This window comes from Manis pentadactyla, chromosome 8 (assembly GCF_030020395.1).
Source record: "Manis pentadactyla isolate mManPen7 chromosome 8, mManPen7.hap1, whole genome shotgun sequence".
Classification (NCBI taxonomy): domain Eukaryota; kingdom Metazoa; phylum Chordata; class Mammalia; order Pholidota; family Manidae; genus Manis; species Manis pentadactyla.
Genome location: NC_080026.1, coordinates 112,597,398 through 112,611,264, shown reverse-complemented (window position 1 = coordinate 112,611,264; position 13,867 = coordinate 112,597,398). Strand labels below are relative to the sequence as shown.

General features: G+C 37.1%; 1 protein-coding gene across 4 annotated transcripts in view; it reads left to right on the top strand.

Annotated features, from left to right (window-relative positions):
- The window catches only part of ARMH3 (armadillo like helical domain containing 3), a 251,635-nt gene that overhangs the window by 53,932 nt on the left and 183,836 nt on the right, over positions 1-13,867 (top strand). For all 4 annotated transcript variants that reach the window (XR_008998987.1, XM_036898696.2, XM_057506237.1 and 1 more), the window contains exons 13-16: positions 203-278; positions 1,828-1,921; positions 5,091-5,192; positions 12,801-12,859. Coding sequence is in view for 3 of the 4 variants with exons in the window: in XM_036898696.2 (XP_036754591.2) it covers positions 203-278; positions 1,828-1,921; positions 5,091-5,192; positions 12,801-12,859 (331 nt within the window). In the remaining variant the exon portion in view is untranslated. The remainder of the gene's footprint in view (positions 1-202; positions 279-1,827; positions 1,922-5,090; positions 5,193-12,800; positions 12,860-13,867) is intronic.

Genomic DNA, 13,867 nt, shown 5'->3' with positions numbered 1-13,867 from the left:
TTAAGAACTAGTCCTAGGGAATGAAAGTTACAGCCCTCCTTGCATATATTCCCTTTACCTAATCCCACAAAGGAAATAAAGGGAAAATTAGAAACTCAAAAGGATTGATACTGAGGATCTGGGGTGAAATCTTATCTTGATAGTTGTACTCTTTTAACTCTTCCACCTTAAAAGCCTCTCCAATTGTTCTTTTTTTCTTTAGAACCAATGAGGCCATCCTTCTGGCACTTTATGAAGCTGTTCATTTAAATCGCAACTTCATCACAGTGTTAGCCCAGGTTGGTTATATCAAAAACTCCAGTACTCTTTCTCCCTGAATTTCATACAGATTCAACCCATTGAAAAACCTGTCTGGCCGTGACTGCTTAAACCCTGCTTTGTATTGGTGAGCAGTCATAACAGAGTTGCATGAAATGCCTTTGCTTCATGTTATCCTCAAGTATTTGTTTCCATCTGGTGCTGAAGTGGGTCTGCTAACATGCAAATTAATGATTTTCAACTGTTTTACTGATTCTTTTAATCTGAATGAGTTGAGATTACTTCATTTTGCTTACTGGAAATCCCTTGGTATTTGCCCATATGGATTTTTATACCAGGCTTCCTGCTTTCTAAACTACTGTGGAGTTACATCCAGGGATGAAATAGACCAAGTCACTAATCTTGTTATCTCATCAATTTCCAGGGAAGAAAAGCAAAAATAATCTTTTCCAGCATATGGTTAATCTGTTAACAGAAAAAAATGGTCTACAAATATTGAAAGCAGGAAGTCATAGAACACCGCCTGCTGGGTCACTTGCCTAGGGATATCTTCAGTAGTTGGCATAGAAGGTGAATAAAATAGTCTGAGCTCAAGTGCTGTCCATGAAAGCTGTTTTAAAAAATTGATAAAGTGTGTTTATCTTAAAGTCAGAGTGTTTAAAATATGTATGTAGGTTTCTTTTAAAGGAAAGTTATCTTATGGTTTCTTAAAGGGCAGGTGTGTATGGAAACACTGATTGAGTTTAAACAAAAAAAATAAGGTCATGCTTAAAAAGCATTGTGCTAGATTGGGGTCTTCCTAAGAGGACACTTATGATTTTTCACAACTGATAATATAAGAAACTTTACCCACTATTCTCATTATGTTCGTTGTCTGCCCTCTGAATTCTGTAACTTTTTTTAAAGGAAGGGGTAAGGTAAAAGGCTGGCAAAGCTGTTGAGGAAGAAAAGGGAGAAGCTGCTACTCTGCTTAATTCTCAAGAGCTGATGTGGCAGGGAGGCTAGGGAAGGTCAGGGACAGAGGAATCATCTGTTTTGGTTTTCAGCGGACAACTCCCCCTTGTCTCTGCCTCCCCACTCTGTCTTTTCATTTGTTTGTTGTGGAACAGGAAGGCTGTCCTCCGCATAGCTCTTCTTATAGTCTCCGTTCTCCCCTTGGTTCACCTGCATTTATTAATCAACTATGTGGTCATCAGAAAAGTGTAGATGTGTTTTTAGGTTCATCTGGTGAGAGTAATCTTCTCAGGTTCAGTTAGGACTGCAAATGCCCTTTTTCTGTAGAATAATCCTATGTATTTATTTATTCCAGCTTTTTATTTGTACAGTTCTGCAGGAAAACCTATGTAATGGGAACTTTTCTGCTTAAAGAAAACTAGCCTACAGAGCTTCTTATTAGATTTTAGCAAGCATCAACAGTAATCAGGTACTCATGGGAACTAAATGCAGGAGCAGTCTCTATTCACTGAGCATTCTGTCTAATTATGAGGCAAGGAACACCAGAAAGGATATTAGGCAGTCGATACTCAGAACTGAATTATCTCTTTCTTACCTGTCTTTGTTCTCTTTCAGAGTCATCCGGAAATGGGCTTGGTGACAACCCCTGTTAGTCCTGCTCCAACAACCCCAGTCACACCACTTGGGACCACACCACCCTCTTCGGATGGTAAGCCCATCACCTCTTCTGTTTTTCTCGATTAATGTGATCTTGAATCTTTGAGGGTGAGCACAGCTGTGTTGAACAAAGAACATAGTTGTTTATTCTTTCAATTAAGAAATTCTCTGTAGTACTCTTCTTTAGAACTTCTGAAGCCCCAAGGAAAACTTTGGAAAAGATAGTCAAGTGCTTCTCTCTGTGTGAGAAGCTACATAACTCCATCTTGTCTTCCTCAATGTATGGTTGTACAGTCATGAATATCTGAAAGAGACCTCTGAGGTCAGTGATGATGCCTGTCCTGCCAGACTCAGGGTTTTTTGTGATGCTCATATGAGGTATTTTATGCATATTCCCTGAAATAAATGTAAAAGAGTAGTGTTATCTCATGTTAGCATTTACCAAATGAGGGAGTTGAGGCCAGAGGAGTAAGTGGTTTGCCTAAGATTAGTGAGAGTTGAGACTAAGAATTAAGACCTGGATCAGGGCAGGGATCTTGTCTGTTTTATTCACTGCTATCTGCCCAGCATAGTGCCTGGCATGGTCAGTGCCTAGTAAATATTTGTTGAGTAAATGACTGAGAAAGTGAACCTGGGATTTACTCACTGTTACGGATCTGCCAGCCACTGCCAGTTAGAAAGTGCAAACTTTGAGTGGATTATAATTGGGAATTTGGTGGGTATTTAAGACTTCTCCCCATAAAAAAATAACAAAAACATTTTTCCACTTTATAAAACTTATGGCTGGAACTTAAGGTAACAGAAAATAAATTATGAATTTTGTTCAATAAACTTTGTGTCACCTGAGTTGGTTCTATTGTAAGCTGAGTGTTTTGATGGAATACATTAACCTAAAAATAATCTTTGTTAATATTTGATGTTTTGCTTAAAATGTTGACTGCATTTTGTGTAAAGAAATATTAGAAATCTAACTTACATCCTTTCCTTGTTCCTTCTTAGTGTCTGTGAAGTGACCTTTGATCTGCTTTCTTTCCTTTAAATTTTCATACAGCACCTGTGGCAGTAGCATTTCAAGGTAGTACAGCAGTATTGGTACAAAAGCATGACAGGGAGGTGCCATTGATATTCAGGTCTATGGTAGCAAATTGCATATGTTTAGATTTGAAAGCCAAATTCCAAAATATCTTGATGAGAAGGAACAAGTAGTAAGGAGCAGGTCACTGAATAATCCAATGGAAATACTGTTCTTTCTCTTTAAGAATGAAGCTTTCCTGGTTACCATGGATATAAAAAGCTCTCTTTCGATCTCTCTCACTCTCTTTCTCTTTATACACACACATACATACATGCATATATATATATATATATATATATATCTGAATTCATGTGATGTTGGGGTTTGGGTGCCTCAGAGAACTACCTTTCAAACTGTTCATTATGAACACTTCCACCCATGCACTTGATTATGCAAGGCAGTATTTGTGCTTACTTACCCACAACGGGTGAGCTTTTAGTTTTTCTAGTGATAAAATAGAGTCAACCCACTTTACAATGACTGTCTCCCTTGACAAAGTCTGCTGGGAAGAATTATAAAGCCAAAGATAAATGAATAACTCTTAGGCAGAAGATTGCAATTTGTGAGGGATTTTATTCTTTCTTTTATTTAGTTCTTTTTCTTCTCTCCTGACTCATTTCCTTTCTGTAGGGGTCCTAATTATTATAAACTTGTTTTCAGTTTTTCATTATGTATAGTGGTGCTCAATAGCCTAATCATATTTAAAGGTATGACACTGGAGCCATTATTTTAAAAAGCCAGCAGTTTAGATGTAACATTTGTTCTCAGCTCAGACTTGACATTTGATAACTCAGTCTTGGCATGAGAGGACTTTCTGGTAAACTAAAAATATATATACGTCTGTATTTCCACATATTATATAAGACAGTTTTCCAGTTATTGCTGCATGTAAGTGAGGAAGAAAGAAGTCCCACTTACCAGTTAGATGCCTCTTTGTATTGGACAAAGGCATGATTATGGGCTCTGAGCTTCAAAATAGGCTATAGTTTGAAATGACAATCTTAAGTCATTAACCCATAACATGAATTGAGACCATTTAGTATTTGGACATAAAAATATATTTGTCTTTTATTAGTTCTTGGGGGTTGCACTGTGGGGAAACAACCAAGGATTGGGCATGCTAATTTATTTTCATAAGACTTTTTGTTGGTCTTGCTGTGTATTAGAGATCCATAATATGCAAATGTTTCCCATTGTTAATAAATGTTCTTGGCATACATTGTAATAACTCCAAAGGGATCCATTGTGGTTATGAATACATATTATTAATAATATCCCAAACTCAGCTGCATTTTCATAGGTGAAAATGGAGCAGAAAGCTACAGATTCTCTAGCTGGGTTATCATGAACCTCCTTTTGCTTATATATTATGTCAGGCAGTGCAAAAGCAATTAAGAAGATGTTTAAGTCTAATTTAAAGTCTTAGAAACTTGGGAAATCTACATTAAGTAATTCTGTTTTGTGTGAATCAGCCTGTCCTGGTCCCTTATTTTTGATTAGGACTGTGGCTCAGAGAGCTTGGAAACAGCAAGCAGCCAGATATATAAAATTGTTTCCAGGCTGTCCCAATTGATAATGTTTGTTTCTTTTCAGTGTGCATTCTTTTTCAGGTTCCCTTTCAGGGGGGAAGGGATTAAGGAGTAAAATTTGAGTGTAGTTCTGCCTCAACTTTTTTCCCTCCCATTTTGGGTATTTCCAGCTTAAAGACTTATTCTCAAAATTGAGCAAGATTTCTCCGTGTTAGGAATGAATTGTCATTTATTTTAAGCAGGAAACTTATCAAAACAAGGTTCATTTATATTTAATACAGGTCTTTCCCTTAGATACAAATCAAAGTGCCTTTAAGAAGGGCCCTGAACTTTTTGAGTTATTTGGGGCTAGAAGTAAAGAAAATACTTAGTATGTGAGGAGAAAAGCACTGTTCCTGAAGACTGGCCCTTTTAGATATGAGAGAAGGGCACTGTGTTTAATCGTGGAGTAAGAAGGGCTCTAGAGGCAAGGGATTTTATTATAAGCACTTGGTCCTCCCTCTGTGTGGAAAAAGCTTATTTAGTGATTTCTTTGCCTGCTGGCAAATTGACTGTGTAGGTAGAAATGTTAGATGGAATATGTTACAGGCTAAGTCATTTCAAATGTTCTATTTCAGTTATAAGTTCTGTGGAACTCCCGCTGGATGCAGATGTACAGACCAGTAATCTACTGATAACCTTCTTAAAGTATAGCTCAATTGTCATGCAGGACACCAAAGGTAAGGTTTGCTGTTTTGGGGGCTCAGGAAGCAGGAGGTGTGGCCGGCAGCTACTTAGCTAGAACAAGGAGTAGCATTCATACTTTGGAGTACTGACAAGATGAACCATTGGGGCCTCCTGTACAGGGTGATGGTCCTAATACTGAAAAACAGTGATTTCTCACTGCCAGATGGCAATTAGGTGGTGTTGGGAAAACCTGGAGCTGGAGGGGGAGTATAAAAACTAGCAAGTCATCTTAGCAGATTTTGGTAAATAGATGCGAACTCTTCTGTGTGGGAAGTGGGGGGATTAGCAAGCTTCAGGGAATTCCCTTTTGAGAACAAGAACTGGAAGCATCAGCTTGTGAGAATTAAAGGTCTGTTGCAGAGTACAGTAGGAAGAGGTGAGATTCAGAGGGACTGTGTTCCTTAACACTTAAAATAGAAGTGTCGGTACCCATCCCAGAAGCTCAGGGTGGAAGGGGTAGAGAAGTGGGTGTTGGAAAAGTTTGAGCTTGTTCTATCTGGTTTCGTGTCCTTCCTCTGTTTATGATTTAACTAAATTGGTGATAAGGTAGTGTAATACTTGGGCTAGGAGGAGAAGGGGCTGGGGGAAACTCAGCAAATTCTGTTTAGTATGTATCTCGGGTTTTTCTTTTTAAACTCAGTTTTTTTTTCTTTATAATGGATTTATATGAGTGTTCACAATTTTCATTTATTTCTATTATGTTTTTTATTGTAATATGCATAACAGAAAATTGACCATTTTAACCATTTTTAAGTGTACAGTTCAGTGGCATTAAGCACATTTACATGGTTGTGCAACCATCACCACCATCCATCTCTAGAACCTCTTCATTTTGTGAAACTGAAACTTGGTACTCATTAAACACTGACTCCCTATTCTCCCCTTCTCCCAGCTCCTGGCAACCACCATTTCACCTTCTCTTTTTATGAGTTTGGCTACTCTAGTAGCTCATGTAAGTGGGATATATCCCAGTTTTAAGATTCTCTGAAAAAAAATCCTTTTGTTTCATGGTGACACTGAGGTAGCACTTGCCTCCAGTTTTTTTAAATGAAAAAATTCCAGTATACAGGGAAGTTGAAAGGTTCATAACAGAGATCACTCATATACCCATTAATATTTTACAGTTTCTTTCTGTGTGTATTGTTTTTTTGGTTGACTCATTTTAACATGGGTTATAGACATCTTCTACTTCATAGTTTAAGTACTTTGGAATATATTTCAAAATTAAAGACATTTTCCTAATATCCACTATTATAGCTAAGAAAATCAAGAATTCTCTAATATCACATAATAATCAGTCTATATTTAGTTTTTCTCAGTTGTCCCAAAAATAGTTTTCATAACTGATAGTTTTTTAACTATACCTAACATTTTCATGAACATTTTTATTAGTATTTTATTTGGTACCTACAGGTTGAGTTATTGGGCGTCTACCATTTTTTTTCCTAATTACAAAAGTAATTGAAATACTATTTTTGAAAATTAAAACATCCTAGCAATGGTTAACTTAAAAAGTGAAAGTCCTTTGGAATTAAGTTCTAAAGTGTTAAAATAATTTCAAATCACTCTTTTTTTTAACTGAGTATCATTGATATACAATTTTATATTGCTTTCAAGTATACAACACAGTGGTTCAACAGTTACCCATATTATTAAATCCTCACCCTGGCTAGTGCAGTTACAGTCTGTCAACATAGGAAGATATTATAGAATCATTGACTATATTCTTCATGCTATACTACTGTTTCCATGACCAGCTTAGATTATGATTGAGAATTTTTGTTACCCTTTATCCCCTTCACTCTCTCCATGTACCCATTCAACCCTTCAAATTACTCTCAACAATTTGGTGTGTATTATTCCTTTATAGGCCTTCCTTATAAGAATCTTTAAATCCTACTTTAGGAACCAACTGTTCTCTCTGTTCCATGGTTGAAGTTTGGGTTCTTAAGTTATGGTCCATGGATAAGCTTCAGATTCCAGATAACAAAATAGTATTTTGCAAAATTGCTAAAATACTATTGTGTTTTCTACTTCACTTTCCACAAGGAGAGATCAATGCTTTGTGAGGTGGTTTAAGATTCCGCTAAGCATTAAGGTTCTAATTTGCTAAGTGGGCTATGCAGGTTTCTAGAATGAGTTTTTAGAAACTTTGAAAGGCAAGAACTGCTAAGAGGGTCAGACCAGGATTTGGGAGCTTTTGGATTGAGAAGGAAACATTGGTAGACAGAGAACTAAAAGATAAATATGGGAAATGAATTGTGAGCCAAAAGGAGCCTGAGGGGGCAGAATTTAAGCCTTGCTATACTCAGACATACTGCATTAACTCAGACATACTGCATTAGCTCTTGGAGATTTCTGTCTTGCAAACTTAGAATCTTTTTCTTTTGTTACACCTTGTGCGTGCATTCTTTAAAGAGAGAGAGCCCTATTCAAGGATGAGATAGATGCAATAGTCTGTGTCATAAACTCCTAACATAGAGTGGTCCATTGGGAGCAGCACAGATGGCAAACCTCTGAGACTTGGCAAGTGAGATCTGGCAGGCAAGGGTAACAAGACTCTTGTATATAAGTGTTTCCTGTGGCCATTGCTTCTCGTGTATGGAAAGGGGTAATGCCTTCCTTTCTCTAGAAATAACACAGCAACTGTGGAAGAGTAAATAGATGTGACCCTAATAATGAACTTTTAGCTTTGCTTGATATAACACAGTGAATTGAGGTCCTTGGAATGCATTTTTAGCTTTAAAGATTATATAATCCTCTTTGTCCCAGTCACTTTGCCATACATAAAATGGAAGGGAAAATTAGGGGCAGATTAATTGCAGTATGGGTGGTCTCCGGTTGTCTCTCTAAACTCAGGCTGTGTTAGGTCTTTGACAGTAAGAAGCCTAAATATAACAAGGGGCAAGGTTAGTTATAATGAAGAATTAATTTCAAAAATGGCTAGTGTATGACTTTGTTGGCCCAGCTCCTTCCTGTTTGTTAAGCCCCTGACCTTTTGCATGCTCTGGCTACTAGGATTCATTATGTTTTTAGGAGCAATAGAATCAACTTTTTCTTGGCTCTGCTCCTCCTTGCCACAGATATTACCTCTTTTTTATTATATGTATTTATCATATGATACCTATAGAAAGATACTTTTAATGTATGTGAATATTGTTATAAAGCTTGTAATAAGTATAACAAAGAGCATAAATTATAAAGTATAATAATAAAATGGACATACATGAAACTACCATTCAATTTAAGAAATTTTAATGCTACTGAAGGTACCTGTTTGTCCCCTCCCCAGTTATTCCTCTCCTTCTCATTCTCCAGAATTTATCATTCCCTTGATTCGGCTTTGCTTCCAAAGCCTTTTTTTTTCTGAGGCTCTTCTGACTTGGATGTGTCACCTTAAAGGAGTATCTGTTCAACCTTTAAGATAGACATTAGGCAAAATATTAAAAATATATGTGAATCTATGCATAGACATAAAGTTGATTCACCAAAGTCTTAACAGTTATGACACTACGTGATATGATTAAATTTGTTTTTTATTGTCCATTTTTGTGCTTTTCTGAATTAAAAAAAGTTTATAATGAAGTATGCCTGTTTTTGTATTCAGAAACACTTTTTTTTTTAAGTGGAGAGATAGTGCAGGCTTTTCTACAAGAGTTGCTTATTAATAGCTTTTGGGGAAAGGGAGGATAGTACCAGAGAAACTGCCTAGAGGTAGGGTAGAAGAGTCTTATGAGTCGGTTTTGCATAGGTGGGGGCATTTCTGTTCTGGCTGCTCAGGGGCTTTGATGTAAGCTATGGGCAATGTTACATAGGTATTATCATCATACCTCTTTTGCACTGCCTATCTCTGAGGAGAGGTGAATGTATTTCTGGACTGCAGCTCCTATTATGCCTTCTAATTGTCAGGTTTTAGTTGATAGATTCCATCTTTGAGGAAGTAGCAGATTGATGTCAGGGTGAGTAGTATTAGCTCACTTCTTTTTTTTTTTAGATAATTATTTTTTATTGAAGGGTAGTTGACACACAGTATTACATTAGTTTCAGGTGTACAACACAGTGATTCAACATTTATATACGTGATAATTTTAGGTACCAGCTATCACCATACCAAGTTGTTACAATATTTTGACTATATTCCTTATGCTATACATTACATCCTGGTTACTTATTTATTTTACAATTGGAAGTGTGTATATATATGTATTTTTTTTTGTGAGGGCATCTCTCATATTTATTGATCAAATGGTTGTTAACAACAATAAAATTCTGTATAGGGGGTCAATGCTCAATGCACAATCATTAATCCACCCCAAGCCTAATTTTTGTCAGTTTCCATTCTTCTGAAGCATAACGAACAAGTTCTTACATGGAGAACAAATTCTTACATAGTGAATAAGTTACATGGTGAACAGTACAAGGGCAGTCATCACAGAAACTTTTGGTTTTGCTCATGCATTATGAACAACTACAGTCAGTTCAAATATGAATACTCATTTGATTTTTATACTTGATTTATATGTGGATACCACATTTCTCTCTTTATTATTATTATTTTTAATAAAATGCTGAAGTGGTAGGTAGATACAAGATAAAGGTAGAAAACATAGTTTAGTGTTTTTTTTGTTTTTTTTTTTTTTAGATAATTATTTTTTATTGAAGGGTAGTTGACACACAGTATTACATTACATTAGTTTCAAGTGTACAACACAGTGATTCAACATTTATATACATGATAATTCTAGGTACCAGCTATCACCATACCAAGTTGTTACAATATTTTTACTATATTCCTTATGCCATACATTACATCATTACATCCTGGTTACTTATTTATTTTACCATTGGAAGTTTGTCCTTTTTTTTTTTTATTTTGTTTTATTTTATTTTATTTTTTTCTTTTTTGTGAGGGCATCTCTCATATTTATTGATCAAATGGTTGTTAACGACAATAAAATTCTGTATAGGGGAGTCAATGCTCAATGCACAATCATTAATCCACCCCAAGCCTAATTTTCGTCAGTCTCCAATCTTCTGAGGCATAACAAACAAGTTCTTACATGGAGAACAAATTCTTACATAATGAATAAGTTACATAGTGAACAGTACAAGGGCAGTCATCACAGAAACTTTCGGTTTTGCTCATGCATTATGAACTACAAACAGTCAGTTCAAATATGAATACTCATTTGGTTTTTATACTTGATTTATATGTGGATACCACATTTCTCTCTTTATTATTATTATTTTTAATAAAATGCTGAAGTGGTAGGTAGATACAAGATAAAGGTAGAAAACATAGTTTAGTGTTGTAAGAGAGCAAATGTAGATGATCAGGTGTGTGCCTGTAGACTATGTGTTAATCCAAGCTAGACAAGGGCAATAAAACATCCACGTATGCAGAAGATTTCTCTCAGAACGGGGGGGAGGTTCTAAGCCTCACCTCTGTTGATCCCCATTTTCTCACCTGATGGCCCCCCTGCGACTGTGCCTGTCTTAGGTTGTTCCTCCCTTGAGGAATCTTACCCGTCTCTGGCTAACCAGTCATCTTCCGGGGCCATACAGGGAAATGTAAAGTTGGTAAGTGAGAGAGAAGCCTTATTGTTTGAAAAGGTTAGCTTTTTACTTCTTTGCATATTTATGCCCTGTGGCTTCTATGCCCAGCATTTGTCTTGAGGTGTCTTTACCACTTGGAAGAATTATGATACTCGGTAAATTCGATATGAGGCACGAATTCTATTTAAGGGTTGTAATTAGGAAGGAAGAAGAAAAGTTATAGAAGTAGCAGGCGGAAGAAAACATGGGGAGATTGATTATTTCTTTGACATATCTTCTTGTAGAGTAACTTCAGCATGTATAGGTTTTAAACTACTAATTAAATTGCACACACACATTAACATAATAGGAATACAGTTACGTAACCAAAGCATACCTGTAATTACCAGCCATCTCCAGTGAAACCAAGAAAACCAGTTAGGCACCTTAGGCATTTGTGAAAACTTATCTATGATATGGTGGATATTGTCCAACTGAACTTGAACAGTCTGAGAGAAATCAGACAAATTAAAACAACCCATTCCTGGGGACTGTTCACATCCCATATGTTCTTTTAACAGTAAATAGTCTGTAGTTGTAAGATTTTAGAGTGCTACAATTTGCACTTCTCCTAATTCTTGGTTGAGTTCCAACAGTATAGATCCAGTCAAATTTGTTGTTTTACTGTATGCACAGGCCAGCTTAGATATCTCCTTCTTCATTCCCGTGGCAAGTCCAGGAACTGGTGGGGTGAGTGCATCTACAGCCGTAGCAGTGCGTGGATCTTTGTTGGGGTTTTTTGATGATCATCTTCTGGCATGAGTCTTCCAGAGAGTGCTGATGTTGGAAGTTCTTTTTCATATCGTATCTTAGTTCATTTTCGGGGTAGCCCAATTAGGCTTTGATCCTCTGTATAAACACAAACAGACCCTTTGCCTACACTTTTATATGCCCTTTATACCCTTGTGTAGAACTCATTGGAGGTCTCCACACAGGAACTGCCCTTTTTTTTTTTTTTTTTTTTGGTGTCATTAATCTACACTTACATGACAAATATTATGTTCACTAGGCTCTCCCCTATGCCAGGTCCCCCCTATATACTCCTTTACAGTCACTGTCCATCAGCGTATTAGCTCACTTCTTTAGCACTACATTTAGATCTTTCCAGAATAGATTTCAGTCTGGGTCCAGTCAACTCATTTGAAACATCATAAGCCATTTGTCCATTTTGGATATGCCAATGTGACCCTCTTCTTACCTCCATTTCACCCCCCCACTCACCCCACAAAGAAAGTAAATAAGCTTTGATGGTTCTGGTAATTGGCAGTGATGGAATAGCTCTTTCTTGGTCATTTGTGTGGGCTTAGAGCTCTGCTATTGAGTTTGCCTTCTTTTTTAAGTAACTAGAATGTGGGTTCTGGAAGACCAGAGGCTTTGTTTAATTCAGTGCTATATCTCTAGTGACTAGAACAGTACCTGACACTTAGTAGGTACCAAGCAAATATTTGTTGCATGAATAACTCCGGCAGAGAGAAAAATGATCAAATTCATAGCCTTTGCTAGTCATAAGTAATGTGCACAGTAGAAGGAGAAGCATGGGCTAGACCCTGGTCTCTAATTAATTTCTTTCTGATTCCACTGCCAGTTTGCTGTAACAGTTATAAAGCCTTTTTAGATTTTGTGTAAGTGGGTATAGTTGGTGGATAGGGAGGGATGAGAAAGGGATGGACCTGATTATTTAGAAGCAAAGGGCCAATAGGGAAACAAAAGGCATGGTCCTGATTTGAGCTGTGACAGTAGAAACCATTAACAATTAATTTGATGGCTCTCAGAGAGGTGGTTAGCTATCCATCAGACCATCAGAATATTTAAGAAAAATAATTGTTCTGGGGTAATTGTGTTGTCTAGAAGAAAAACAAGAATTACTCTAGTAGAACCTTGATTTTCATTCATGAATTTTATGGGGAGACAAAGTGTGAATGTTCTTTTTGATGATACTTATCTTTATTCTCTACAGAAACTTGGTCTGGTTGATTTAGCAGGAAGGGTTTATTTTTTCTTTACAGATGAGCACCGACTTCACAGCGGCAAACTCTGTCTGATTATCCTTACATGTATTGCAGAGGTAGGTCTCACTAGTTATCTGGTATTAGCTAACTCTTACAAAATGCTATCTTTTCTGCCCTTCTTCCCCAATTCCTGACTTTTATGGTCCCAAAGCTTGGGAGAGAAAATCTGCCCTCTTTGTATTGTCTGTTCCTCCCCATAGGCATGTAATCTCTGAGAGCAGGTACTTTGTTTCCTTCATCAGTGTATTCTTAGTGTCTGGCACATGGTAGAGGCTCAATTAGTATTTACTACATGAGTTAATCATGCATTGAGAATTGATAATCGCCTATAATTGAGAACTGGAAAATTCTAGCTCTTAAGAGTTTTAAAAAAGATACTTAAGCCTCTTTAGAAAAAATAGTTCTGTCCTTTGAAGCTACTCACCTGTGTCGTTTGCGTTTAGCAAAATGAAAAAGGAGCTCAGGTTTGGGGAGGCAGGGGCGGGGCGGGGTGGGAGGTAGAAAAGCCAAATGAGGGGATTGGAAACTGAGTAGCACTGGGCCGATTGCAGTGTAGTGAAATATAAGAGCCAAAGGGGTAAAAGGAAGAGGTGGTTGGGTTTTGTAAGGAGGCTCCTCTGGTTGTATTAACTAGGCCTGGCTCACCCTGGATCTTCTGGCAACACAGGTATAGCAGAACTTAGGTCAGTTTGGAGCTGAATTTGTAGCTTCAACCTTCCTTGTTACCATGCCTTACTCTGATCTTTTCTCTTAAGAAAATAACAAAGGTGGTCCATGTGGAGTAGAGATCTCTGTCTTTTCTCTTCTTGTGTTCTCTGTGAAAAGTTGACCTACTTTTCACCAGGTTAGGGGTAGCTGGTTATAGAAGAGCTGCTTATTAGCACTGGGGCTGGTATAATTGCTTTTCAAAAATCTTTCCAAGAAAACCTTTAAAGGAGTTGTTTTTCACAAATTGTAATAGTTCCTAGTAATTGGAGTTTATAGGCCTGTCAGATCTTCAGAAAAGGTGTTGGGAAAGGGCCAAGGGATGTTTATTACTGATCCTTGGGGAGAGGGTTTTGATT